This window comes from Camelina sativa, chromosome 4 (assembly GCF_000633955.1).
Source record: "Camelina sativa cultivar DH55 chromosome 4, Cs, whole genome shotgun sequence".
NCBI lineage: Eukaryota > Viridiplantae > Streptophyta > Magnoliopsida > Brassicales > Brassicaceae > Camelina > Camelina sativa.
The window spans coordinates 22,407,277-22,433,569 of NC_025688.1; the positions used below are offsets into that span (position 1 = coordinate 22,407,277).

General features: G+C 35.9%; 6 protein-coding genes across 7 annotated transcripts; 2 read left to right on the forward strand and 4 right to left on the reverse strand.

Moving 5' to 3' along the window:
- Nucleotides 1,375–3,301, reverse strand: LOC104781843 (cytochrome P450 710A1-like). Its single transcript, XM_010506609.1, has one exon. The coding sequence runs from the start codon at nucleotides 3,030–3,032 to the stop codon at nucleotides 1,539–1,541; it is 1,494 nt and encodes a 497-aa protein (XP_010504911.1). The 5' UTR covers nucleotides 3,033–3,301; the 3' UTR covers nucleotides 1,375–1,538.
- Nucleotides 8,783–11,411, reverse strand: LOC104781844. Of its 2 annotated transcripts, none has more exons than XM_010506612.2 (3): nucleotides 11,149–11,411; nucleotides 9,570–10,079; nucleotides 8,783–9,478 (listed from the first exon to the last, which is right to left on the reverse strand). In XM_010506612.2, the coding sequence occupies exons 1-3, from the start codon at nucleotides 11,267–11,269 to the stop codon at nucleotides 8,898–8,900; spliced, it is 1,212 nt and encodes a 403-aa protein (XP_010504914.1). In that variant the 5' UTR covers nucleotides 11,270–11,411; the 3' UTR covers nucleotides 8,783–8,897. The 2 variants fall into 2 exon arrangements, with proteins under 2 accessions (XP_010504914.1, XP_010504912.1); XM_010506610.2 differs by having other exon boundaries at nucleotides 9,570–10,085; nucleotides 11,149–11,407.
- On the reverse strand, nucleotides 12,445–13,312 carry LOC109132701 (ribosomal protein S14, mitochondrial-like). The gene is made up of 2 exons (XM_019244889.1): nucleotides 12,775–13,312; nucleotides 12,445–12,699 (listed from the first exon to the last, which is right to left on the reverse strand). The coding sequence occupies exon 1, from the start codon at nucleotides 13,291–13,293 to the stop codon at nucleotides 12,799–12,801; it is 495 nt and encodes a 164-aa protein (XP_019100434.1). The 5' UTR covers nucleotides 13,294–13,312; the 3' UTR covers nucleotides 12,445–12,699; nucleotides 12,775–12,798.
- Nucleotides 13,876–15,285, reverse strand: LOC104781845. The gene is made up of 4 exons (XM_010506613.2): nucleotides 14,746–15,285; nucleotides 14,519–14,665; nucleotides 14,362–14,439; nucleotides 13,876–14,282 (listed from the first exon to the last, which is right to left on the reverse strand). The coding sequence occupies exons 1-4, from the start codon at nucleotides 15,157–15,159 to the stop codon at nucleotides 14,043–14,045; spliced, it is 879 nt and encodes a 292-aa protein (XP_010504915.1). The 5' UTR covers nucleotides 15,160–15,285; the 3' UTR covers nucleotides 13,876–14,042.
- On the forward strand, nucleotides 15,691–17,463 carry LOC104781846. Its single transcript, XM_010506614.2, has 4 exons — nucleotides 15,691–16,305; nucleotides 16,612–16,752; nucleotides 16,896–16,979; nucleotides 17,094–17,463. The coding sequence occupies exons 1-4, from the start codon at nucleotides 15,766–15,768 to the stop codon at nucleotides 17,199–17,201; spliced, it is 873 nt and encodes a 290-aa protein (XP_010504916.1). The 5' UTR covers nucleotides 15,691–15,765; the 3' UTR covers nucleotides 17,202–17,463.
- On the forward strand, nucleotides 23,949–25,263 carry LOC104784176 (gibberellin 2-beta-dioxygenase 3-like). Its single transcript, XM_010509235.1, has 3 exons — nucleotides 23,949–24,337; nucleotides 24,429–24,771; nucleotides 24,982–25,263. The coding sequence occupies exons 1-3, from the start codon at nucleotides 23,949–23,951 to the stop codon at nucleotides 25,261–25,263; spliced, it is 1,014 nt and encodes a 337-aa protein (XP_010507537.1).

Here is a 26,293-nt window from a genome sequence, read left to right on the forward strand (position 1 = left end):
AAAAAAAAAAAAAAAAAAAAAAAAAACGTATCTGACGAGACGAAACACTTGTTTAGATACCCATTTACACTTATCATGCTCTATGCTCTCGTGTCAATCCCGTCAAAATGCAAGCATGCATGCGTTATGTATGTCAAGTTCAAATTTTTGTTTCCGTCCATTAAATGGATGTTAACACATTATTACTGATATCGTGTTGTAAAGAAGAAGAAAAAAACGAGTGCAAGTTTGTAACACTCGGAATCACCAATAACGGAATAACGAGTGTTTTGATGCTATATGAAGCATGTGAGATTTGTCATTTAGATTTTTCATATATCAACCATATAAAATATTATGATATTGATATATTACTATTACATCCTGGTTATACCGTCACCATATTCATTTGTGATATGGTGATGGATTTATCTCCACTCGATTGGTCACGCTTTGCACGTGTTGCTGCATACACATTTAATCTATACGTTTTTTTGTTTGTTTGACGACCAAAAAACAAAAAACTGTCGGCCAGATGTAGCCTAATTAATTTTGTTGTCAGTAGGAGCGTTGGGGGATATAGTTTGTTTTAAAGTAAATAAATAAACACTACATTATTGCTAACATATATTGCAAACAAAAATCATCGCGACGTTCGCAGTACCCGGCTGTATATATTTTCTTTATAAGTTAGAAAGGGACATTTGGGGTGGTAAAATCACAATATATACCTCTTATTGGATCGTATCACGACGGTAGCTATATAATGGAACCGTAGTCTTCTTCACAAGTAATGGGTGTTTTTATTTATTTCGGATACTATATTCTTCCGTGAATATATATAATTCATTAGTGTATTAGATACTTTTTAAAAGTAATTGGAAAAGCACGTATTTTTTGTTAGAAATTTGAAGAATATGCAATTTTTTTTGTTAGATAGAGAGTTCGTGAGACAGAGTATAAAATAAAAATAAATAAAAAAATTAATATATTCATGACCATAAAAAAAAAGTTTTATTTGTAGTCTAAGACTCACAGTTTTAGAGTAAATGAGAGATAGAATATGATAAAAAAAATCCAATGTGTGGGACCCGATTTTGAAGTATTGGATAAAAAAAACTAATGTTTTATAGGCTAATTAAATTAATAAAATTTTCTCAAATAACACCAACTAACTTTTATTTTCAAATTTATCACTTTAAAATTTTAAAAACAAGATTTAAATTTTAAAAATTTTACTTGTCAAATTATTTTGTGAGAAAGTGCCTTCCTTTCTAATTAATTCGATATATAACTGGAGTGATCGAATACATAAGTGCGAAAAATTCAAAAGAAAGAGAGAGATATTAACGAGTAGTATACTAAATATATATATATGAAATTATAACATCACTGATTCACTGAAACAAATAAAAGAAGAAGTAAAAAAAAAAGACAACACAGATATGGTGATGACAAGGTTGAAGTAAAACAAATGACATGTCTTCTCACTTCGAGAGACACATAGCAATAGATAATAGACAACACACCACCAATAAATTTTTAAAGAAAAATCAAACTCAGATTAACGAGAGGTTGGGATACTTTGCGACGCGCCTAGACATGAACACCGTGCACCCATCCTTGGGCGATATCGTGGGGCAGTACACGATGTCATCGCAGCCGTCCGATCTAAGCCTCTTGAAATCAAACAAAGACGAGAACATTGCTATGAAGAGTACCAAATGGTTCAACGCGTAACGCTGCCCCACGCATTGGTGAGGCCCCCATCCAAAAGCTAGGAAGTTGCGTTTGAACACCTGGTCCTCTTGCCTTGTCTCGCTAAACCGGTCGGGGTCGAACCGGTCCGGTTCAGTAAACCCTTGAAAGGAAGAGTCAAAAACAGAAGGTAAGACAACTGCTCCTTTTGGAATAGTGTACGATTCCGTGAGAGGGAAGTCTGTGGCAGCGACGTGCGGGACCATAGTTGCCGGAGGTCTGTATCTCACAACCTCACGAGCCACGGAGCGCGTGTATTTCATCTCCGCGAGCTGATCGACGGTGATCAACGCGTTGGACTCAGGCGACCAGATCTTGGCCACTTCCTCTCTTACTCTGTTCAGCACTTCCGGCTCCGACTCAAGAAGCGTCACTGCCCATAGTAGTGATGACGTGGATGCGTCTTGCGCGGCAAAGAGAAAGTCAAAGAGCAAACTGCCGATATCTTCGTCTCCGGAGTACGGCGGCGGTGGATTCTCCTCGACGATGGCCTGCATCCAGAAATCGATTAGGCATGTTGGTTTTTCTCCTGCAGCCATCCGCACTTTTGATTTTCGGGCGCAAATGGCGAGCGTCTCCACTAGCCTCGTTACTGCTCGGCGAGCCTCACTGAACGCAAAGCCAGGGAGGTCGAATGGGAGCGCCATAGCTCCGAGATTGAACAGATTGTAATCAGTACGGAACCTATTTGTGGCTTCCTTGTCAAGGTAGGTTCCAACGAAAACCGTCTGTGAAGTCTCGAGGTTTAATTCACGGACAAGTTGCCGCAGCGACACCGGACGAGATCCTCCGGAGGTGCTCTCCTCCCATCGTTGTATATGACGGATGATAACTAATTGCTGGACGGCAGAGTAGGTCGAGAGTGCCTTGGGGGTGAAGTTAGGAGCGATCTGACGGCGAACGGACTTGTGATCTTCACCGAACATGTAAATGAGGTTGTGTTCACCGAAGAGCTTCTTTCCAAAAGGATGTCCGATAAGGTGGAAGGCATCAGGACGAACGTTTGAGAAGATTTGATGAGACAGCTCAGTGTCTTTGATATAGACAATGAATTTTCCGATGAGGTAGTTGGCGGAGAGGCCTGAGATGCCTGCAGCGGCGGATTGCTTGTCCCAGAAGGAAGTAGGGTCACGGACTAGCGAAACGACGTTTCCGATGATCGGAGGGACAAATAGAGGGCCAGGGAGGTTGCGTTTCTTGAGAAGGTAAGAAAGTTGCTCAAGGAGAAGGAAGAGAAGTAATGCTGAGGCGACGTATGGTGCGAGAGAGGCAAATAGAGAAACAGAGAAAACCATATTTTATTGTTCCTCTAATAGTTAAAACTTCTCTTAATGGGTTCTGATCTGTATTTGATTGAGTTTTTGAGTATATAAATGGAAATGATTGAATAAAGAGAAGAAGAGGGTTTTGCTTTGTTGTCTTGATGATTGCTTTTTGTCTCTCTTGGTGTTCCCTTCTTTGTTTGGTGGGTTTTGCAGAATTTTCTAAGGTTTTTGGGAGCTGTTTTCAAATTGCAATGGTATTGGAACAAGAAGAATTTCTTGTCTATGTGAAAGATAGAAAGAGAGAGACGCATATAGTGAATTGACCATGAGCTGTTGTTGAAGATCAGTTTTATAAAGAAATTAAATTCGAATTAGTTGGTTAGTTGTAATTAGTACTAGCACATTATTAAAAAAAAAAAAAAGTATAGCCGGCATTGTAAAAAGAGGACTCTTGTAGTATAACATAGTGAAAACGAGAAAATTTATGTAATTGAAAATTTGTGAGTATGTTGACTTGACGATTCTAAGACATCACTGTCAAATAGATACTGTTCCTTGGATACATTTTGATGTTATCTCAATAGATGACTTTGGTTTTCAACTCCCAAAATGAATTGTTTGTTAACAGCTCTTTGACCTTAAAAGGAATAGTTTGGGCACAAGCTCATACCTATCAACCTGATTTCCTCTAAATCATAAAAAGATCATTAACAAATCAAAGTTGAAATAGTCTATGATAATAACGCTTTGCGGTTAGCCGGTTAGTTAAAATTCCTTTTTGATAAACTGCTTACATATTCTGAAATGTTCTAAATATATATTATCTTGTTAAGCTTCAATCATGTCCAAATAATATTTTGTATAATGCGCGTGCCCATCACAACATCTTATTTTAAAGCTTTTCATGTATAAGGACGTCTTAAGTTGCGTATAGCGCAATTCTAGTGATTTTTTTATTCCAATGATCCAGTCCAATATATGTATAAATGTCTAGCTTTTCTAATGCACGTACACAGCCAATAAGCGAGATTCTGATTATAATATGAAACTTAAATTATTTAATTATGCTGTTGTTGTTGTGTCCTCACCCTAACTCGGTAGATTGCATATCATGAAAAGCAAACAATTTAAATAGTTTACATTTAAAGAGAGTAATATATCTGTTATAGCATGTATACTTTTCTATATCCAAACAGTGAGATAAACACAATGAATATAATTATGTTTGGCCGAAACTAATATGTTTTGAATCATATATATAAAAGTAAGGTTTTGGTCTCTCCTTATTGGTTGATTTTCATTTAATACATTTTTAATTTTTTTTAATTTTTTTATTTGATTTTTAATTGTTTAATTGCTTTAAATAATATTTAAGACCCAATTAACACAATACATTTAATTCATACATTAAAATAAAATTATAACTGAAAATAAAATAAATGATTCATTAATCATATTCCACCACTCAATTTTATTCAAACACAATAAATAATATTTGTAACTCCAATAAGTCTAAATGTAACTTTCATCAATTCTTATCATATAAATAAGCATTGCCTCATTCTCTCATATTGGCATTTTTTACTTTCTCATTTTCACATTCTCTTCCACTTATCTCATTTTTTTCCACAATATCTCAAATCATTTTTAGTTTTTTTTTTATGTTTTCAATTTCTTTTTTTTTTGTTGTATGGGTTACAAAAAACCAAATGAAATATCATTGTGAATTTTTAATGCTAAATTTTAATTTTAGAGACTACATGATATATATATATATATATATATATATATATATATATATTTTACATTGTTTTTATATTTAAAGATTCATCTTCATTATCTAATTTGGATTATCATCTTATAAGTACTCATTTTCTCCTCCTCTCTCACCAATATCAAATGTTGTTATATATATGTGTTGTAAGAGTTTGATTCTATATTTTAATTTAGAAATTATTATATACAATTAACAATTTAACATTGTTTTCAAATTTTATTTTATTTATATAAAAATAAAATATTTCTTTTATATTTTTTGCCTTTCTAATCTATTCATATTTATTTTTGAAATTTCCATAGCTAAATTTAAATTCACATATGTTGGTTTTAACAAAAAATCAAGTTTATTTGAGAATCTGTGTTAAAAGGTTTATCTTCATTATCTATTTTAGATTAGCATCTTATAAGTCATTATTTTAAAGTACCATTTAACTAATTAAATCCTCTAAAGATGAAACCATTAGTATCAAATCTAGCACTATAAATTATATTGATGAGTGAAAAACAAAACAAAAAACAAAAGGATTGAAGTTATTATTGGGGTTTTAAAAAATCTTTAAATTGAAGTTCATATAATTTTTTTTTTTTAAACTAATTTAGTTTGTCACTTCAAAAGTAATATTTTCAATTTGGAATGTTATGTGTGAGTGTTGAGTTTATATCAACAAAACAATCAAAAAGTGTAAGTTTAAATTTTGATTGAGCCACTTGGCATTCCTTTTCTTTAAAGTCAAAAATAAATTAAAATATTTATTTATAATTAACCCACTTTTAAAGGTATTTAACTTCATTTAACTCTACATTTAACTCAAATGTAACTCCTACCCAATAATTTTACATTCATTCCTTCAAATAATATATTTATCTTTCAAGAAAAAATGTTTTTGGTAAAATTTAATTTTTTTAATTATTTTAATTGCTTTAAACTTTGAAATGAGGAATATTCTATATACAATAATTTTATACGTAGTTACTAAATTTTTTGATAATTTTATTTGATTCAGTTTTACTATACTACAATCTTATGTTTACATGGTCATTAAAAAAAATCTTTAAATCAATGTTTTACCTTTATAAAACATGATCATAAACATAGATTCTCTCATAGAAAATGTTTAAATTTCTATATTATTATTTATATTAATATAGCTAATCAATTTGTATATTTTTTTGTAGTATTGGTTACTTTTTGACTTATAAAAAAGTTTATATATTTTAAATTTTATATAATAAATAACCATACCAAAAAATTGTTGACAGAAGTGTTATTTTGAGAAATTGCTATAAACGTTTTTGAGATTCATACATTAGTATAATTTTTTTGAGAATATACATTAGTATAATTTTTTTGAGATTATACATTAATAAAATAATATTTTAGTTTAAGAAAATTTTAAAAATATAATCAAAACTATTATGCATACAACCACGGCGTGGACTAATTACCTAGTTGAGATAAACACAAACTATCTAAATAGATAAGATTATTAGAGAGAACTTGAACGACTCATTTATTAATTTAGAGGAGATTACATTTTACAATAGCAATAGCAGCAGCAGGAGGAATCTTCGTCTTCTCTCCTTTTTTCCTTTTTTGTGGACTAGTTAGAATATCTATCAGTCTATACGATACCACTATTATATTAGAAAATCTACAAACATTCTCATGTCATACTTTGGGATCCGTATCTAAAGCACTTGCACTACCCAATTTCCTTTCTTGAGCTAAAAAAAATTAATCGAATTATTGTTAGTGTGTGTACATCAGGACCAGAAATAGATGCATCTTTCTTTTTTTTTTGAAATAGATACATCTTATTCTAATGGTTAGCCCTTCTTTAATCATATGATTCATATAGCATGGCAACTTTTGTTTAGATAATATATGCATGGTATAAAACCATATTATAAAGATTAGACGTAAAAACAAAAAACTATATTTAGGAATTATTTTCCTTCGTGTTTTTAGCTTAGAAGATTCTTCATTTGTCCGTTTATTTTCTTCTAGAGGAATCAACGTCGTTTGACTATTTATGTAAATCAGTTTCATTGTGTGTACGTGACTGCTTGATAGTTGCTGATAATGTTTTCTTTGTGTGACAAATAAGTTTTTCGATAATGTTTTCCATTACAAACTAGTAAAATAATAACTATAGGACGTTTTGATATTTCTTCTGATTAGTTGGCCTCAGGGTAAAGTATCTAAAAACATTACACTTTTGACAAAAAGAAGAAAAAAGAATCAAATCCATAATCAAAAGAAAAGAAAGACCAAAAAGAATCATATTACAATTTCTCTTGTGATTCGGACTTTTTTTGAATGTTGATTTTTCTATTTTCTTCAGCTTAGCTTAGCTTCTTCCAACATACAATTTTTGAAGTTTTGAACTTTTGAAGAATCATTTTGGAAAGGTGATCAATAAAAAATCAGCAAAATCATAATTACACATTTGGATAACTTTCTTCCCCTNAACTATTATGCATACAACCACGGCGTGGACTAATTACCTAGTTGAGATAAACACAAACTATCTAAATAGATAAGATTATTAGAGAGAACTTGAACGACTCATTTATTAATTTAGAGGAGATTACATTTTACAATAGCAATAGCAGCAGCAGGAGGAATCTTCGTCTTCTCTCCTTTTTTCCTTTTTTGTGGACTAGTTAGAATATCTATCAGTCTATACGATACCACTATTATATTAGAAAATCTACAAACATTCTCATGTCATACTTTGGGATCCGTATCTAAAGCACTTGCACTACCCAATTTCCTTTCTTGAGCTAAAAAAAATTAATCGAATTATTGTTAGTGTGTGTACATCAGGACCAGAAATAGATGCATCTTTCTTTTTTTTTTGAAATAGATACATCTTATTCTAATGGTTAGCCCTTCTTTAATCATATGATTCATATAGCATGGCAACTTTTGTTTAGATAATATATGCATGGTATAAAACCATATTATAAAGATTAGACGTAAAAACAAAAAACTATATTTAGGAATTATTTTCCTTCGTGTTTTTAGCTTAGAAGATTCTTCATTTGTCCGTTTATTTTCTTCTAGAGGAATCAACGTCGTTTGACTATTTATGTAAATCAGTTTCATTGTGTGTACGTGACTGCTTGATAGTTGCTGATAATGTTTTCTTTGTGTGACAAATAAGTTTTTCGATAATGTTTTCCATTACAAACTAGTAAAATAATAACTATAGGACGTTTTGATATTTCTTCTGATTAGTTGGCCTCAGGGTAAAGTATCTAAAAACATTACACTTTTGACAAAAAGAAGAAAAAAGAATCAAATCCATAATCAAAAGAAAAGAAAGACCAAAAAGAATCATATTACAATTTCTCTTGTGATTCGGACTTTTTTTGAATGTTGATTTTTCTATTTTCTTCAGCTTAGCTTAGCTTCTTCCAACATACAATTTTTGAAGTTTTGAACTTTTGAAGAATCATTTTGGAAAGGTGATCAATAAAAAATCAGCAAAATCATAATTACACATTTGGATAACTTTCTTCCCCTAATTATTTGTATTATAATATTTGTACAAGTCAATGAACGTTATTTAGCTCCGTGGAATAGAATTCTACATTTTCAGTCTCTAAGACTTCCAAAAGTTTCTAGATCTATATCTTTCTGACATTTTTTTTGAGAAGTTTGAATGAAGATGGTCTTCAAACAATCAAACGGATACACTCATCTTTCAGGGTACATAATGTGATATTTTTGCTTTACCTAGATAAATGTTTTGTTGTAAAACGTCTTATACGATCTCACATAAAAATATGAAAAGATCAATACTAAATTTAAGAGATTTAGTTAAAGTAACTCGATGGACAGCATAGATGCAAACTAGCTGACAGGTGAATCTGTCTAGCCTATTTTGCCAACGGTGTCGTTAAACTGATATGGTAGGATCAAGTGAGTACGCGTTCTGTTTCTACGATTTTGCAGACTTCCCCTTCGGTAAGTCTGATTAATCTCAACGACATATAAGGTAGATACTTTCTCATTTAGTCATATCTAGTAGCTTGAACCCAATACATACATAGCCATACAACATTGGAATCCCGGTCTTAGCAGTACAATTTCTAAACCGGAACAACCTAGATGAGAACCAATGCGAGAAGAAGGAAAAAAACCGGAAAACCAAATCCAATTCTACTAGACCCGGAGAACCAGACCTTAACGTCATCAATCACAGGTCCACACAAGGAACTCATATCGTCCGTCCTCGTATTGTAATACACGCTGTAGAAAGCGATCCTCGTACGGTCAGCTTTCGCCGTAAAATTCACTTCGGATACTTCGAAACTCGAGTTCGCTTGCGCCATATAATGAAAGTTCTGTGCTTGATCTCCCGCAAAAGCCATTACAGCCAAAGGTTCCTTGCACTTGTCACCTGCATGACCCAATGAGAAAGACAACTTATACAGAGCGTTCGCCTTTGTCTCAACCATTTGAGAAATAATGCCTTCTTTCCCCGACAGAAGCTCTATAGCTCGCTTCCCCTCAGGAACAGAGAAGTGGTCCGAGTCAATAAACCGGACTGCTCTGTTCGATTCCACTGTCCATCCAGGAAGCGACGATATATCTTCGTCGAGGCTTGTCGGAAGCAGAACACCTACGGTCGTGTTCCTAAACATCCATGGACCTTCTTCAAAATCTCCATTAATCACTGCATTGCCTGTAAAAGTACAACATTAATTTACATTTGTTTTTACTAATGTTACTGTATGATTTATAAAAATTTAGTATCGAAAAAATAGAAACGTTACCTTTTGGTTTAATAGGAGTGAAGAGCTTCTTAACGGCAATGTCGTCAAGGATAGGTCCACAAGTAGGATCATCCTCCATGTCAGGATTCCTAAACACCAACCTGACGCGATCCACAACCGCTTCAAACGCCCATGCATATGGATCCCAACCTTGAACGCTGTACAAAGTTTGCAAGTCAATGGTCTGCGACGCCATCGGTTCATCGGAAGAAGCCACCGAAACGTTCAGCGACTCTAGTTGAGCACACGTGCGGGCGGCGCTGAACGTAACGGAGTAGACTGAACCTTTCTCAACCGTCAGTTCTTGGCTGATCTCTGCGTCGTTTCCCAACCTAACAGCGTGACGACCTTCAGGCACGATCAGGATCATCCCGCCTTGTTTCTGACCGGATTTGATTAGCTCCACCGTGGCGTCAGATCGCCAGCTCGGGATCTCTGAGGCTTCGTTGATGATCCCGTCGTCATCGGGGAAGCCATTCGACGGTGGAGTCTCGAAGTCGCCGTTAACGACTAAACCTTGAACAACAACAAAAAAAAATTAGTTAAAAATATCTATTGATACAAAACGTAAATAATAGCGGAATTTAAGAAATTGGTATCAGAAAAATAAAATATGACAAAGACGTATAACAAAAAGAAACAGTGAAGGCAAAGAAGGGAGACACGAGAATTGAACCATTTCATATTTCGGACCCATGCATTAAGTATCGGTGTGGGTCTCTCTCAACATTCATATGACTAGAATAGAATATGTGGTCTTGTGTCTACAGTTACAAGTACCCTTTTCCTCAGGGAAGGTAAACAAATGTTGCTTATACTTATTTTATTTTAGTCAAACAAAGGGCAATGCATTTTGGTTATATGGTCTTTGTTCAAGAAAATTAGTACTACTAAACAGACAAACAACAAAAGATGGCACATGGCGGGAACCGTTTCTTTCTTTTTTTTCTTAATCTATTTTCTATATTTGAAGAAATGAGAAAATTAACCATAGTTTAATGGGTTAATGACTTAATGCTATTCTAATTAGGAATTTAAGATAAATATCCAACTAGTTTTGAGTGTTGAAGACTTGAATTGAAGTTAACGAGGAGCTGATCAGCTGAGAGGAGAGTCTATTTCTTTACACAGGAGATGGGCCTACAGCTTTTTTTCAATTAAACGAATTAGACCCACAAACTTTAGTTTTCTTTCTGATTGTGACAGCTGAAATTGGATATGAATTTTACCCCATTGACAGAGAAGAAGTGAGATTACCCTAAAACCTAACTCACAAATCCCAAGTGAAGGTTATAACTTTTTAATTCCTTATACAGATTTTGTGTTATCCAGATCTGTAAGTAAACCGTTTTTAGAAAGAAGAACTAAATTAAAAGGCCATATCGAATCCTTTGTTCTAGAAACAGAGAAGCTGGGTTTAGGTTTCAGAGGTCAAATAACCATAGAAGAAAAAGAATCATGCTTTGGTTAATCCATTAACACTATTGAGTAATACCCAACACGCAGCATTAACCAATAACTCCAAAAAAACAAAAAAACCAAAAGAAAAGTGATGAGATTATGTGAGTGAAGAGCGTACCGTCTTCGACCGGTGAAGTTTTTCCGGCGGAGTCTGCGGCAGCCACGATGGAGAGACCAAGTAGAAGCACTAACATGGAGACCGATCTCCAACTAATGTTGTTGTACTTGTACAGCACCATCTCTCTCTCTCTCTTTCTCTGTCAACAGTTGAAAGTGTTTCTGCGTGTTCTTTTTGGTCAGTGAGCGGAAGCTAGGAAGTATAGTGTCCTTTTAAACAAAATCCCTCCAGCTGTTCTTTTTGTTCCTTTATTTTTAATTTACATTCGGAATAATTGTATTGTTTAATCCAACCCAAAGCCAAAACCATTGAGATTTTGTAGGATATGTTAAAAAAATTGATAGAGAAGTGTAGCCATTTTGGGACCCTCTTGACCACAAACCGCGTGGTGGTCGTGGTCATTGCTCTACACGACACTGGCTTACTTTGGTTCCCTCTTACTCATTTACCTACTACGGACCAATAACCACTATTCTTTCCTTTTTTTTTGCAAGAAATAGTTACTTGTCTTTTACTCTTTAGATCAGGCCAAGGTTTTGACCCAAAAAAAAAAAAGATCAGGCAAGGTGTGCAGACAAAAAGAACAAGTGGAGGGGGATTATTGCAACATCTTTTATAGATCGAGGAAAAGGATAACTTTTAGATATTGAGGAAGGGTTGTTTGGATACAGAAACACTCGATGTAATGGTTAATGAGTGTTTCAAGAGGCAACAAAACTGAAGTACCCAAGTGCTCATATAGGTTATATAAACATTATCATTAAATTTCCCCAAAAGGAACATTGTTTCTTCGCAGAAAGGTGCTCAAGCAAATCCATAAACAATTACATGGATGCATATGTAAAAGTGAGAGTCAAGGATTCTCTCAGAACCCTAAATACGATGGTTGATCAAAACGCTTCTCTTGCTGTTTTCTCGAGACTTAATGCTATATTGCTATTTAAGGGTCATTCACATGCTTTTTAAAGCGACTGGTTTGTGTAATATTTTGATTCATATAACCTAAGACACTGTCCACACTCACAAACATAAGCATACAATATGGGAAGATGAACTCTTTGTTTGGAGATTTAGTATAGTGAGTTTCCTCTTCTATTTTTTTCAAGTTTATCACCTAATTCCTCAAAATTATATTCCCATGTAAATTGCTCTAAAGTTCTCAAGTTTATCAAACTCCATACCATACCATACCATGACCCTATGACTTTCCATAACCCTATGACAATCATCGAGAATTGCTAAAAATAACTTCACCACAAGAGAGCGAGAGCATCACTTGTGATAAGCAACATAAGATTTGACAATATATGATGGTGTTTCACTTATTCAAAGAGAACTAGTCGCATAATAACTTCATAATCCTGAGTGAGATCGTAAACAAAGAGCAGCACTTGTGAAAAAAAGCAAGCAAACTAAGTTTTGTGATGGCGTTAAAATGTTTCCAACATCATACAAACAGCTACTTGGGTAATCGTATTTACCACACACAAGTTAGTAGCCGCAACAGTTCTTTGATTCCTTGCTCCCATTTCTTCACAGTCATCTTCTTCCCTAAAACAAAGAAACATCACTCATCATCATCACTTAAGTAACTACCTATAAAGGAGAATTCATAAAAGCACTTACTTTTGGATCAGTAACACAATGCAGCTACCAAGACGATTTCTTAATCCCCATCAAAGCACCTTTAGATGCTAATCCACGGAAAACGATTCGAGAAACCCTAAACAGCTCAGTCACAGAGCGAGACCGACCAGTGAACACACAACGGTTTCTGATTCGCGCAAAGGCACTGTTCCTCGGCAATTTCGATAGCTTATAACGATTCTTGTCTCTCATTTCGCTGGGAAGATCCGGATCTTTGCAAAACGCCTTGTATAGCTTTCTCCTCAGTTCGAATCTAGCAGCGAGCAATCTACGTCTGTGATCCGCACTGTTTCGCTTCACACCTTGCTCCGTACCGCTATGCTTCGGTCCCGATTTCATAAGCGTCGTCGTGAAGAGCCTACCTTGGATTTGACCGAGATTGTTCGGATGCTTAACCACAGATCGACATAACAGCCCCGAAGATGCAAAATGCGATTGAGAGAAAGATCGTTGGCAATAGGAAGATACGTTGAGCAGGACTCCTCGGAGATTCGCCATTTGATTCAGGAGGTTTGGAGTGGGGAAAACGCCGCCGCGGAAATGGTTTAGGGTTCTCTCAGTGACGATGATGAAAAGCAAATTCAGATTCTTCTGACGACGATGACTTTTTGGGCCTATTTTAATTCTATTCGGCCCATTAAAAGCCCGTATTAACATCTACATTATTCTACTTTAATAAGCCTTTCTATAGTGTTTTAAACTTGATCGCATAAAAAAGAAAAGCCATGGATCATGATGATACTTTTTATAACCATTGTGGAAGCTTCAACTTGTATTTTGATTATTTTCTATGCTAAACATTATACTAATATACATATCTTGGAGTTTTGGGGGTCTAATTTGATGTATTATATCAAGAGTAATTATTATTTATGNGGGGGGGTAACGCCGCCGCGGAAATGGTTTAGGGTTCTCTCAGTGACGATGATTAAAAGCAAATTCAGATTCTTCTGGCGACGATGACTTTTTGGGCCTATTTTAATTCTATTCGGCCCATTAAAAGCCCGTAATAATCTACTTTAATAAGCCTTTCTAAACTATGGTCTCTTAACGCAGAAAAGAAAAAGGCATGGATGATAGTTTTTATAACCATTGTGGAAGCTTCAACTTGTATTTTGATTATTTTCTATGCTAAACATGATATTAATACACATATCTTGGAGTTTTGGAGGTCTAATTTGATGTATTATATCAAGAGTATTATTATTTATGTATCAAATCTTGGGTTATAAAACCATTTTTTGAAATTATTGAGGTCTAGCTTGCGTCGTTTTATCTTTGATTAACGTCGATCTTCTTTTGTTGCCATCTTCGATTTCATGCTTGAGAGACTCCATCACTTTCTTGAACTCATCGAATGTGATTTGTTCAATCTCACATTCTTCTGAGCTTCCAGGCCATTGTAGACTAATTTGAATCTCTTTGAACTTGTTGAATGTCTCCTCGACTTGCTTCATAGGATCAGCTCGAAGGTAATGGATTATAGTCTGAGAGATAAAACGACATTTCACACAATAAGCAAAACACTGAAAGACACATTTGAAAATTTAAAGATATGTGACTTGCCTGGTAAAGAGGACGTCTTGCATCTGTTATGACTTCATCTTCTAGACACTTACATCGTTTAGCCTCATCCATGTTTCCCTATTAAAAGAACTAAGTTATTATATAGATGGTGCATAAAATCATGTATATGAGAAATGAAACTATGGAGAGAGCAAACCAAGTAGATCAACATCTCAACAAGCAACATCTCAATCTCATAAGCCTCATGACCTTTCCCTTCTTTTCTTGCTTTCTCCAGTGCTTTCTTTAATATCTCCACTCCTTTTGCTTCTTTTCCACTCATTTCCATCTTCACAATGTCTCTCTGCAAAGAGGGAGATAAAGTATGGTTTATATATGAACAACCCGAAAGAGAAAAAAAATGATTTATATATGAAACTGTACCTGAAGCATCCCAAAGTCAGGGTGTTCCTGGGAAAGTAATGCTTCAAACTCAATCTCAGCATTGGCAAGTGAAGAAGTATCAGCACGATATGAGTGCAAATCAAGCAATCTCTGCAATGCCAATTTACCTCCTCGAATAGCCCCCACTGAAACAGATCTTGAGAGACTTTTCTTATCTCTTGCTGAAGAAGCCTCCTTACCAAAGCTTTTCACATTATCATCTCCTTTTTGTTCTCCAACGCTTTTACCGATCTTTTTTCTGATATCTCGACCACTTTTATCGTCTTTCTTTCTCCATAAACCACGATTTATGTAGTTCCAAGCGACATATGCACCAGCAAGGATGAAAACAGGTGCAACTGCTGCTCCATACTTAGTCTTCATGCTGAACTTGTTCTTGGACTCATTCACCATATACGTACCTAAATTATATATGTTTGTCTGATTCTGTGTGTTTTGGAATGTCAAATATTAAAACATTTCCTTTGGAAAGTTGTTTTTATACACAAGGAGAAAATTGGATTGCAAGTGGAAGAGGTAAAGCATTCAAGTTATTCTAATATTAGTCTTGTATCATAGGTAAAGAAGTTGTTGTACTTTAACCGAGGAGACACACGAACAACGAATCTATCGCCATATAGGAATTTCCAAATATTTTAAAGTATAGAAATTTTTTTTTTTTTTCTGAGCCTAATCTTACGAAAACTCACTAATCAATCTTCAAAAAATGCACTAGATCAAAAGTCTCTAGAATATATCTTATAATTTCGAAAAAGAAAGGATACCAAAACAGTGCCTATATGTACGTACTTGCTTGTTTAAGCAAATCTTTGATGCCATTTTGTCAAACTGAAGTTACTTCTGTCTGAAGCAACATTTTGATGCTTTCCTTCACAAACCCTAAATCTCTCAGATATACTATGCATGTAAAGAAACTAACAAAAACAAAAAATCAATTACCTAAACACAAAATCAACCAGTACAATAAAAATCCATTTTTGTTTTTACTCTTTAGGAAAAATGGCTTCTACATTTCTTCTAGGCCATAGTCAGAAACTCACACTTCCTTTCTCTAATTTTTTCACCTCCACACATAAACCAGTTCTCAGATCTCAAACCCCTTATTTTGGTATTCCTTCCAATGTCGGTCAAAGCGGCCGTTTGTTCATCAGATCACCAATCACGATGGCCAAATCAGACAGTAAAAGTGATAATTATCGCGATGATAAAAAGAACTTAACGCCACTAAAAGTGGCGGCGGGAGCATCCCTAGCACTTGCTTGCGCCTTAAGTATCTTCGGCTTTAAGATAAAGAATGTGAGCTACTCTGCCGCCGCAGCTGCGCATCCAAGCGCCGCCGACATGATCATATCCGGGAAGCCGAGCTCAGCCGTATCCGCTGCTTCCGATATGAATCCTTTGCCAGCTAAGTTCGCATTGCGGTCTCTCTTTGAAGTGAGCTCAATGCTTGCTTCGGCTAAACCCATTCCTTCTCAAAGACCATTCAGTCTCCAAAAGCTCCCTTCTTTGCCTTCAAAAGAAGATATTGATTTCATTAAGGTACAATCTGCAAAACATATAAATATTCTATCCAATATTTTAGTGTCACGTCATGATCCTCTAAACTTCTACGACTAGGTAGGAGTTGTGTTGGACCAATACAAACGAATTATTCGGTTTTGTTTTCCTTATCATCCAAAAAATAATAAAATTTAATATAAAAGTTATTATTAGTTTTGTTTTTGGTATGACGTATTCAAGTTGTTTGCTACCAAATCAAATCTCATAGGGTGCTGTACCCATAGCATCAAATCAATTTAAACGGAAAAAGTTAAATGATATTAAAAGTGTGGGAAATATATATAGATGGAGGCGGTACGGAAGATGAAGGAAGGAAAATGTGAGGAGGCGGTGCAGCTCCTTCGTGACGCAAACATGCGATACAAAAACGAGCCTGAGGCCGACTTCAACGTGCAGATGGCTCTTGTTGAGATTTTAATATTGCTGGTATCTATTTTTCTATTATTATTTTTCTGTTGTCAATAGTATAATCTTTTATGCCTGCAACGTACTGTTCTAAAATGCAATCTCAAGTTTCAAAACACTGTTGTTCATGATTTAATGGTTAGTGTATTTGGACGATATTCCAGGAAAGGTATCAAGAAGCTGCTGAGTATAGTTGTCTAAATGACGACAATGCCCAGATTTCTGATGTACGAATCCCTCTTTATAAGGTTTGTGAACTTAAAGCTTTATATTACTTTAACAAAACAAAAAAAAATCTTTAGAATTATTATTCTTGTACAAAAGTAAAATCCTATACTATTTATTTCTTAATGTCGGTACAGGCAATTATATACACGATGCTAGACAAAGACACGGAAGCCAAGCAGTGTTGGAAAGAGTTCAGAAAATCTATTGGTGAAGGATTTGACCCTTTCAGCTTCGAAGAATGATTATTTCACTAGAATTTTATTGGGAAAAGATAATTACTACTAAACTATGAAAACATGTTACCACCAGCGGCTAGTGAGTGGCGAATAATTTTTTTAAATGTTCGAATGGTAGATAAACTTCATTAATTCTTACGCATATTCATCAGATTGTTGCACTTGGTGACGCTGAATTTGATTTTATGCAAAATATCTCAAGAACATTTTACGAACGTAACTAGTCTCCTAATTACTCTCTTTAATATACTCGTCTTTGTTATTGGGCATTGTAATTTATGTTGTTTAAAGGAGAGCTAGAGATATCTCTTTAATAAAACTGTTTGAAAGCGGTAAGATAAACAACCAATTTCGTGGACTGGTCAGTTTTGTTGGCGTTATTAATCAGCACAGTTATTATATATGCTCAACTTCTAAAAAAATTGTCGTAAATAGTAAAGTTCGCCTATGATTCCGAATATTTATCTTGCATGGTTATGCTTCTCAAATATTGGGTGGACAATCTTCAGTTATGTTTTACTAGTTTTATGAAAACTAAAGTTTATATATATAAAATGCTATATATAGCTCAATAGATATATACTCCATAAAAGACTAGTGTCATTGATCATCACCACATGAATCGCAAAGTTTGGGCTCGATTCGGTGATTCCTTGGAAATGGTGAGTATTCATCACCACATGAATCATTCTGCTATCAAAAAATTAGTTTTTAAAGATCATGTTCATATAAGATCCATTGTATATAAAGGGCTACATAGCTCAATCTACATGGAAGACTAATGTCAACCAACAACAAAAATATAACATTTAATAAAAATGAGTCACACAGTTTGGGCTTGATTCGGTGAATATCCTTGGAAATGGTGAGCATTAATCACCACATGAATCAATCTGCTATCAAAAATTATTATTATTACATCATTTTATTATAAGATCCATTGTATAAAGCAAACCACGTATACATACGCATTTCCGAGGTATAAGTGTCACCGCCGAAAATAGAATCTAGCAGAATATAGTTTTAAGTATATATAAGTAACTAAGTACTAAGTATACGAAACAAAAATGAGTGATCGATGTCTCGATGACATGCTTCACCGGTTCACCCAATAATCCGACAGAAACACACTGAAAATAAATATAGTGCCTCCACGTATGGAAAAAGGACAAAGCATGCTAATAATAGAAACGCGCACTCGCACGTACCAAGTAGACGCGAGGAAGTAGCTAGGTTGTGCACAACATCAGAACCGCGTGACGTCTATTTTGTTCAGTTTTCGAACGACTCAGCGTGGTTCAAAACAGTACACTTATCATTTTCGTCGGACGTGTCTGTTGAATCTAGAATTCACACAATGAATTTGTTTGAGTGGGGGACAAATTCACTTAAGATCTCCCTCTAAAACAATGGATTAAAACTAGAAAATAAAGAGGGGTTTTGATCTCTTGAGAAAGAAGTTAGGGTTTTGCCCAAAAACAATGAAGAACTAGGGTTTTTGTATTAATTGCTGGATCCTTTACAATGAGAGGATATCTCCCTATTTATATGAATATATTAATTATAAAATAAGTCTATTTTCCTTAAATCTCTGATCTTCAAATATGGTAAATTTCCTCTTCTGATGATCTAGTCGGGCTTAGGGGGCGGTCTCGGAGGTCGGTCAAGTGACTTCGCCGATCTTCTGCTTTTGGGCCAGTTTAGCTAGCCCAAAAAGGGGGTCCCTCGGTTTAGTTAATGTACAAAGTCTATTTGGTTTACCTTTGGTTTAGATCGGTATGTCGTGGGTGCTAAATCCCGCACCAACAATTAGTCCCCCCCCAGTTCGGTAGATTCGATTATCCATTCGAGTTTCCGAACTATAGGAAAAAATATTCGATCTAAACTTTAGGAAAACTGAATTCCGAGCACGCAAACTGATGTTGTGCGTCAGGACTCGTCGCCTCGTTAAAACTTTCTCCGGTAAACCACATGGGAGAAAACCCGAAGTAAGGAAAAAGAGTACGAGTCATGATCCTAACGTCTTTAGCGCCCTCATACAGACGGTCTCGCCGATGGTTGCCTTGGCTGCGTCGATCTCTCAGTCTTCTTGGAAGAATTGTTTTTGCAAGAAATAAAGTTTTCACTCTATTCGGAGTTTTACACGAGGCGGGACGTCTCCCGGCTTACATCAAGTAATCCTTATTGGGTAATTTAACCCAAGCGTACATGCGCTTTGGCGGAGGGCGAAGTACGGGACTTCGGCTTACCTCCTTTGTTCCAGTTTGGAAGTCGACGGCGAATTTAAAACTCTGGGTTCGGCTTACATATCCGTCCAAACCGGAACTTGCGAAACAATTCAAAAAAGAATTCTCTGGGTTCGGCTTATCTCTCGTCAGAGAGTTTGAGGTGCGAAATAAAAACTCTGGGTTCGGCTTATTCCTCGATTAAAAGTTTGAAGGGAGCGAGATACTGGGCTCGGCTTATTCCCCTTTTGCGGTTTGACGCGAGTCGAGCATCTGGCCAGGATGTCGAAAGATTCTGTATGACTCACAAAGATTCAAACAGAACTGAAGCTATTTGATGATGAACTGAAATCGAAGTTGTATGCAGACGAGCTGAAACTGAACTTATCTGAAGACAAACTGAAACTGAAACTGTCTAAAGATGGATTGAAAATGGAGCTGTCCGAAGAAAAACTAAAACTAGAGCTATCTGAAGTTGAACTGAAGTCGAAGCTGTCTGAACACAAACTGATTATGAGGTTGTCTGAGGATGAACTGAAACTGAAGCTGTCTGAACACAAACTGAATCTGAAGTTGTCTGAGGATGAACTGAAACTGAAGTTGTCAGAAGATGACCTGAAAAGTTGTCCGAAGGACGAACTGAGAAGTTGTCCGAAGGATGAACTGAAAAGTTTTCTGAAGGACGAACTGAGGAGCTGTCCGAAGGACGCACTGAGAAGTTGTCCGAAGAACGAACTGAGACTCAAGTTGCCCGAAGGACGAACTGAGACTCAAGTTGCCCGAAGGACAAACTGAAAATGTCCGTTTAAAAGGATGTTCATTCTTGATTTGCAAGCGTGGAGCCCGGCTTTTAGCACTAATGAGTTCGAAGTTCCGAACTGAGGTTATACGAGGCATGGCTCGGCTTTTTTTTTTTTTTTTTTTTTTTTTTTTTTTTTTNATAATTTCCAAAGAAGAGTAGAAAAGTATCGATTAATTTACCGTTGGTTGTGACTGTTTTCTCCATTGTTCGTCCAAGCGTCTTGAGATAATGAAGTATATGATTTTCCTAGTAATATGAAGATGTAGCGACAGCTTTCTCATGAATTACGAGGCTGAAACAAGGTCGATCTTGTTGCGAAGGTAAGCCTCGTTGCTTTGGATTGATATGTAGATGGACTACAGGTTTCATCTAGGTTGCTCGAAATTGGCCATGAAGTAGGGCGAACTGATAAGGTGGATCTGCTTCCTCTTTTTTTTTTTTTTTGGGTTTCGGGCTGAATGTTCCTGTTCCAGAAATACGGTGATATCTTTCGCGAGGAATAGCCAATCAACTCGACGTTTGTCTTGTTAGAAAGATAAGCTTCAGGGCTTCAATTTGATATGTAGATCGGCGTCTGGTTCGTTCTAGAACGATAGAAAAATGCTTTCGAAGTCGATTCTCTTGAAAGGTCGGATCTGCGATTTTAGGGTTTCGATAGATCACACCAGTTGAGGGAATTCTGTGATATATTTCTTGAAACAGCTCGGATTAAGGCGAGGTCGATCTCTTTAGAGACATAAGACTCGGGGCTTAAGATGTATATGCATTATGACACCTGGTTCTTTCTAGATCGATGGGAAAAAGTTCATGATGTAAGAGGATCTGACAATTGCGAACAGGCTGCATCTGATCAAGATAACTGGTCATAAGTTGAGATATAGAGCACCGATTGAGGCGTGGTCGATCTTGTTAGAAAGCTAAGCCTCGGGGCTTCAGTTTCATATGAATACCGATTTTTTGTTTCTTCTAGATCGGCGGCAAACTACACTCCAATTCGTGATGACGAGCTGATAGCTAGGGTTTCGAACAAGATGTGTCAGTTCGGAAATAGGGTGATAACTTTCGATTGACACTTCGGATTGGGTTGAGGTCGCCTTCTCCGGCAAGTTGACTCTAAGGCCTATCCATGGATGGGTTGTGCGTAATCTGGGTCATAGTAATTTGTCGGGAAATCGATCCGAAGGCTGCCTGGTGCGATGAAGACGGATCTGTGTTTTAACAGATTGTGTATGCTGCAGACAAACGGTGATATCTTTCGGCAGACATGTCTGATCAATATGAAACCGGTTTCTATGGAAAGATGACTCTCGGGGCGATCTATGATTAGGTTATGCGTAACGTGGTTCGTCGTATTCAGCTGAAAAATCGATCCCGAAGCTGACTAGCGGTAAGCAGGCGGATCTGTATTTTGAAGGATAGAGTATGCTGCTGTGAAACTGCGATATCTCTCTGAATATAGCTCCGATTGAAACGAAATTGAGTTCTATGGAAAGCTGGTCTTCGGGGCAATCCGTGGATGGGTTATTCATCTTCCAGTTCGTCGGGAGCTACCGGGAAATCGCCTTGCAAGGTGGCGGTTCCGATGGTTGAACTTGATCTTCTGGTTTGTCTTAGGTTTGGTAGTAGAGAGAAGAAACGTAGAACTTAGTGTAAGGTTCCCCACAGACGGCGCCAATTGTTGAATCTAGAATTCACACAATGAATTTGTTTGAGTGGGGGACAAATTCACTTAAGATCTCCCTCTAAAACAATGGATTAAAACTAGAAAATAAAGAGGGGTTTTGATCTCTTGAGAAAGAAGTTAGGGTTTTGCCCAAAAACAATGAAGAACTAGGGTTTTTGTATTAATTGCTGGATCCTTTACAATGAGAGGATATCTCCCTATTTATATGAATACATTAATTATAAAATAAGTCTATTTTCCTTAAATCTCTGATCTTCAAATATGGTAAATTTCCTCTTCTGATGATCTAGTCGGGCTTAGGGGGCGGTCTCGGAGGTCGGTCAAGTGACTTCGCCGAGCTTCTGCTTTTGGGCCAGTTTAGCTAGCCCAAAAAGAGGGTTCCTCGGTTTAGTTAATGTACAAAGTCTATTTGGTTTACCTTTAGTTTAGATCGGTATGTCGTGGGTGCTAAATCCCGCACCAACAGTATCAATAAGGGATCTTTGCAAAAATATCATAAACAAATCATCCAAAAAACTTCGACGTCGACGGAATCTTATAAAATACTAAAATATAGGACATACAAACTCTGACGACAATATCTAACCTCAAACTCTAATTAAATAACAAAATTCATGCATATATATACGAGGTAAAGCTGAAGATTGAAAACTACGTTGTACAGTACAGACGTACTTGTGGAGACTAGACGCTCCCTAGACCTACACATGTCAAATTAGCATGATCATCTTTTGTGAAAAAACTTTCTGTAATTTTGTTTTCTTCTATTTCTGATGAAGCAATCTTCTTCGTCTAGCAATTAATTATTTTTAAAATACGTGTCAATGAATAGAGATGTCTAAAACTGTTTTAATGTTTATAATACTCCATAAAAAAACTATTTATAATTTTGTATGGTAATAAATTAAGTAAAAATGACATTTGTGGTACACATTGATCCCACGTAATTTCTCTCCATTTCTTATTCTATATATGGGAAATATATAGACCAAAGTATTCTCATCAAATATGAGTTGAAACAATAAAAACATATATCCTCACAATTGGTAAACATACTTTTACTTTAGATTAGTATTTTCAATAATGAATCTCATGAAAATAATGATGCTATAATTAAAATTTCAATAAAATATATTATGACAATAAATGAATAATTAATTTTAGATGAGTAATTGCCTAATTGGTCTAAAAATAAACTAAATTGATTATGTTTGGAACATAATCTCATATTCAAATAAGTATTAAGATTTTATTAAAACTAATATTGATTACACTGGTTCATTTAAAAAAAAAAATCCGTTACATGATCTTTGTCCTAAAATATGAGATTTGGAAATAATTTTATATATATATATATATATATATATATATATATTATGCATAAAATTTAATTTAATATTATTGAAAGGTAATATATTAGATTCCATTTAAAATTTGATTTTGATACTCAAAGTAGTAGTATGATATAATAATAATTATAATTGTTGATGTATTTTTCTATAATACCTTGAAGAAATTAAATTCTAAAGATTCAATTCATTATGATAGTTATCATTCTTTCTAAAGAGTGCAAAAATTCTCCATTTAATTAGTTGTTTGTATAGATTCTGAATTTTTTCTTTCATATAGATCATTCTTGGTGGATCACTACCGAAAACTCAATTTCAAATCTGTATAGATTATTACTTATTAGCGGAATATAAAATCAGTAATGTATGGAAAACAGCAAAATTTGTAGAATCGTAACTAATCAAAGAAAATATTCTTTTTTTCCAACAAACTCTACAATTTTTTCTTTTATTTTTTTAAGATATACCAAAGAAAAAAAAATCTGCTTCCCTACAAGCCGACTACTACAGACAACAACAAGCGACGGCTATAAATTAGTGCTAAGAAAAACACTCTTTTCACCAAAGTTCTTTCTCTATTTAAATTCCTTACTTCCTTCTGATCTTCGACAATCTTTTCTTTTTCTTTTTCTTTGGATCATCAAAAAGCTCTTGTTATAAAAACAAAAACAAAAAATTAAAAAGAAGTAAACCATGGTAATTATGGTACAGCCAGCTAACGTGTATGGTAACCCAAAATGCAAACCGAGTCCGGTTATAATCCCTGTTATAGACTTAACCGATTCAGATGCCAAAACCCAAATCGTCAAGGCATGTGAGGAGTTCGGGTTCTTCAAAGTCATCAACCCTGGTGTACGACCCGATCTTTTGACACTGTTGGAGCAAGAAGCCAGCAAGTTCTTTGCTTTGCCTGACTCTCTCAAAGAAAAGGCTGGTCCACCCGACCCGTTTGGTTACGGTAGTAAACGTATCGGACCCAATGGTGACGTCGGCTGTATTGAGTATATTCTCCTCAATGCTAATCTTAGCCTTACGTCTCACAAAACCGCCGACGTTTTCCGGCAAACTCCTCCTGTTTTCAGGTAAACTAAAACCATTTTTGTATTAAAAAAAAACAGAGATCCCCTGTTGTTGTGTTCTGTTCTTTTAACTGACATATTTGAGTTGTAACAGAGAGATGGTGGAAGAGTACATGAAAGATATGAGGGGAATGACGAGTAAAGTTCTTGAGATGGTAGAGGAAGAGCTAAAGATAGAGCCAAAGGAGAGGCTGAGCAAGCTGGTTAAGGTGAAGGAAAGCGATTCGTGTCTAAGGATGAACCATTACCCGGAGAAGGAAGAGACTCCAACCAAGGAAGAGATTGGGTTCGGTGAGCACACGGATCCACAGTTGATATCATTGCTGAGATCTAACGACACAGAGGGTTTACAAATCTGTGTCAAAGATGAAACTACTTGGGTCGATGTACCACCTGATCACTCCTCTTTCTTCGTTATTGTCGGAGATACTCTTCAGGTAACCTTTCTGTTGCAACTTCTTCTTTTTATTATTTGTTTATTCCTCTTAACTAATTTTAAAACTAGATCATCACAACAAACGAATCCAAATAGTTTCATTAATATATTTATTAATATGAGGGTAATATTTTTTAATTCAGGGTAATTTAATAGTTTCATATTTCTAATATTTTTGTTGGGTGGTTATTGACAATTTTTTTTGATGCAGGTGATGACTAATGGAAGATTCAAGAGTGTGAAACATAGAGTGGTCACAAATACAAAGAGGTCAAGATTATCGATGATCTACTTCGCAGGTCCTCCTTTGAGCGAGACGATTGTACCATTGTCATGCCTTGTCCCAAGTCAAGATGATTGGCGTTATAGAGGGTTTACTTGGGCTCAATACAAGTCATCTGCTTACAAGACTAAGCTCGGTGAATATAGGCTTGGTCTCTTTGAGAAACAACTTCCATTTTCCCTATCCGATGTTTGTGGCGCTACATATTAGTATATTTTCTTTTGGTTTTTGTTATGGAACTAGAGAATCGAAGGAGTAAAACTCTTGTTTTTATTCATAATGTCTCAACGAGGTTAGATATATATAGAGTACAAAGACAAAGACTAAAACCAACTAGGAATAGGTAATGGCCGATGGGCCTATGTCCGATGGACGGTACACGTATGGGCCGTTCATGGCCCGGTTATGGAGTCCACCATCCAGTGTTTTACAACACTCCCCCTTGGATGACATAACCGTGCATGTGCAAGGAGAGGATCCCTGTAATGCGCTTGGGGATGCTGCCTCATTAAAACCTTACCAGAAAAACCCAATGGGACAAAACCATGGTGAAGGAAAAATAGTACAGCACGCATTACTCCCCCTGTTCCAAGCATCACTCTAAGTCTTTAAGCCTCCGCATTCCAATCTGGTGCGTGAGCTTCCTGAATGTTGTTGTCGGCAATGATTTGGTGAAGAGATCGGCTGAGTTGTCGCATGACTGCACCTGTACCACACGAACTTCTCCGGCCTTTTGTAGTTCGTGCGTGAAGAAGAACTTCGGTAGGATGTGCTTCGTCCGATCTCCCTTGATGTAACCTTCCTTGAGCTGTGCGATGCAGGCCGTATTGTCCTCATAGATTACGGTTGCTTCCTTATTGTCGTCCATGCCACTATCGGTCCGGATGTGTTGCGTCATGGACCGTAACCACACACATTCACGGCTGGTTTCATGTATTGCTAGGATCTCCGCGTGGTTTGAGGATGTGGCCATGATGGTCTGCTTCATGGACCGCCATGAGATTGCTGTACCACCGTGCGTGAATACGTACCCGGTTTGAGACCTGGAGTTGTGCGGATCCGATAAGTAACCTGCATCAGCAAAACCAACTAAACCATCTCTGTTATAGTTAGTATAAAATAAACTAAAGTCTGTCGTTCCTTGTAGGTAATGCAGAACATGTTTAACACCGTTCCAGTGCCTTATAGTCGGACAAGAACTAAATCTCGCTAGGAGGTTCACGGCAAAACATATGTCTGG

What these genes read in the sequence shown, in the direction of transcription:
- LOC104781843 (XM_010506609.1), bottom strand. Translation starts at nt 3,032, where the DNA reads ATGGTTTTCTCTGTTTCTCTATTTGCCTCTCTCGCACCATACGTCGCC.
- LOC104781844 (XM_010506610.2), bottom strand. Translation starts at nt 11,269, where the DNA reads ATGGTGCTGTACAAGTACAACAACATTAGTTGGAGATCGGTCTCCATG. An exon ending in AACTTCACCGGTCGAAGACG is followed by an intron (nt 10,086 to 11,148) that starts GTACGCTCTTCA and finishes TTGTTGTTCAAG; the next exon opens with GTTTAGTCGTTAACGGCGAC. An exon ending in CACTCCTATTAAACCAAAAG is followed by an intron (nt 9,479 to 9,569) that starts GTAACGTTTCTA and finishes GTACTTTTACAG; the next exon opens with GCAATGCAGTGATTAATGGA.
- LOC109132701 (XM_019244889.1), bottom strand. Translation starts at nt 13,293, where the DNA reads ATGGCGAATCTCCGAGGAGTCCTGCTCAACGTATCTTCCTATTGCCAA.
- LOC104781845 (XM_010506613.2), bottom strand. Translation starts at nt 15,159, where the DNA reads ATGGTGAATGAGTCCAAGAACAAGTTCAGCATGAAGACTAAGTATGGA. An exon ending in CTGACTTTGGGATGCTTCAG is followed by an intron (nt 14,666 to 14,745) that starts GTACAGTTTCAT and finishes CCCTCTTTGCAG; the next exon opens with AGAGACATTGTGAAGATGGA. An exon ending in CAAGACGTCCTCTTTACCAG is followed by an intron (nt 14,283 to 14,361) that starts GCAAGTCACATA and finishes TTTATCTCTCAG; the next exon opens with ACTATAATCCATTACCTTCG.
- LOC104781846 (XM_010506614.2), top strand. Translation starts at nt 15,766, where the DNA reads ATGGCTTCTACATTTCTTCTAGGCCATAGTCAGAAACTCACACTTCCT. An exon ending in TTGAGATTTTAATATTGCTG is followed by an intron (nt 16,753 to 16,895) that starts GTATCTATTTTT and finishes ACGATATTCCAG; the next exon opens with GAAAGGTATCAAGAAGCTGC. An exon ending in TACGAATCCCTCTTTATAAG is followed by an intron (nt 16,980 to 17,093) that starts GTTTGTGAACTT and finishes ATGTCGGTACAG; the next exon opens with GCAATTATATACACGATGCT.
- LOC104784176 (XM_010509235.1), top strand. Translation starts at nt 23,949, where the DNA reads ATGGTAATTATGGTACAGCCAGCTAACGTGTATGGTAACCCAAAATGC. An exon ending in CAAACTCCTCCTGTTTTCAG is followed by an intron (nt 24,338 to 24,428) that starts GTAAACTAAAAC and finishes GAGTTGTAACAG; the next exon opens with AGAGATGGTGGAAGAGTACA. An exon ending in TTGTCGGAGATACTCTTCAG is followed by an intron (nt 24,772 to 24,981) that starts GTAACCTTTCTG and finishes TTTTTGATGCAG; the next exon opens with GTGATGACTAATGGAAGATT.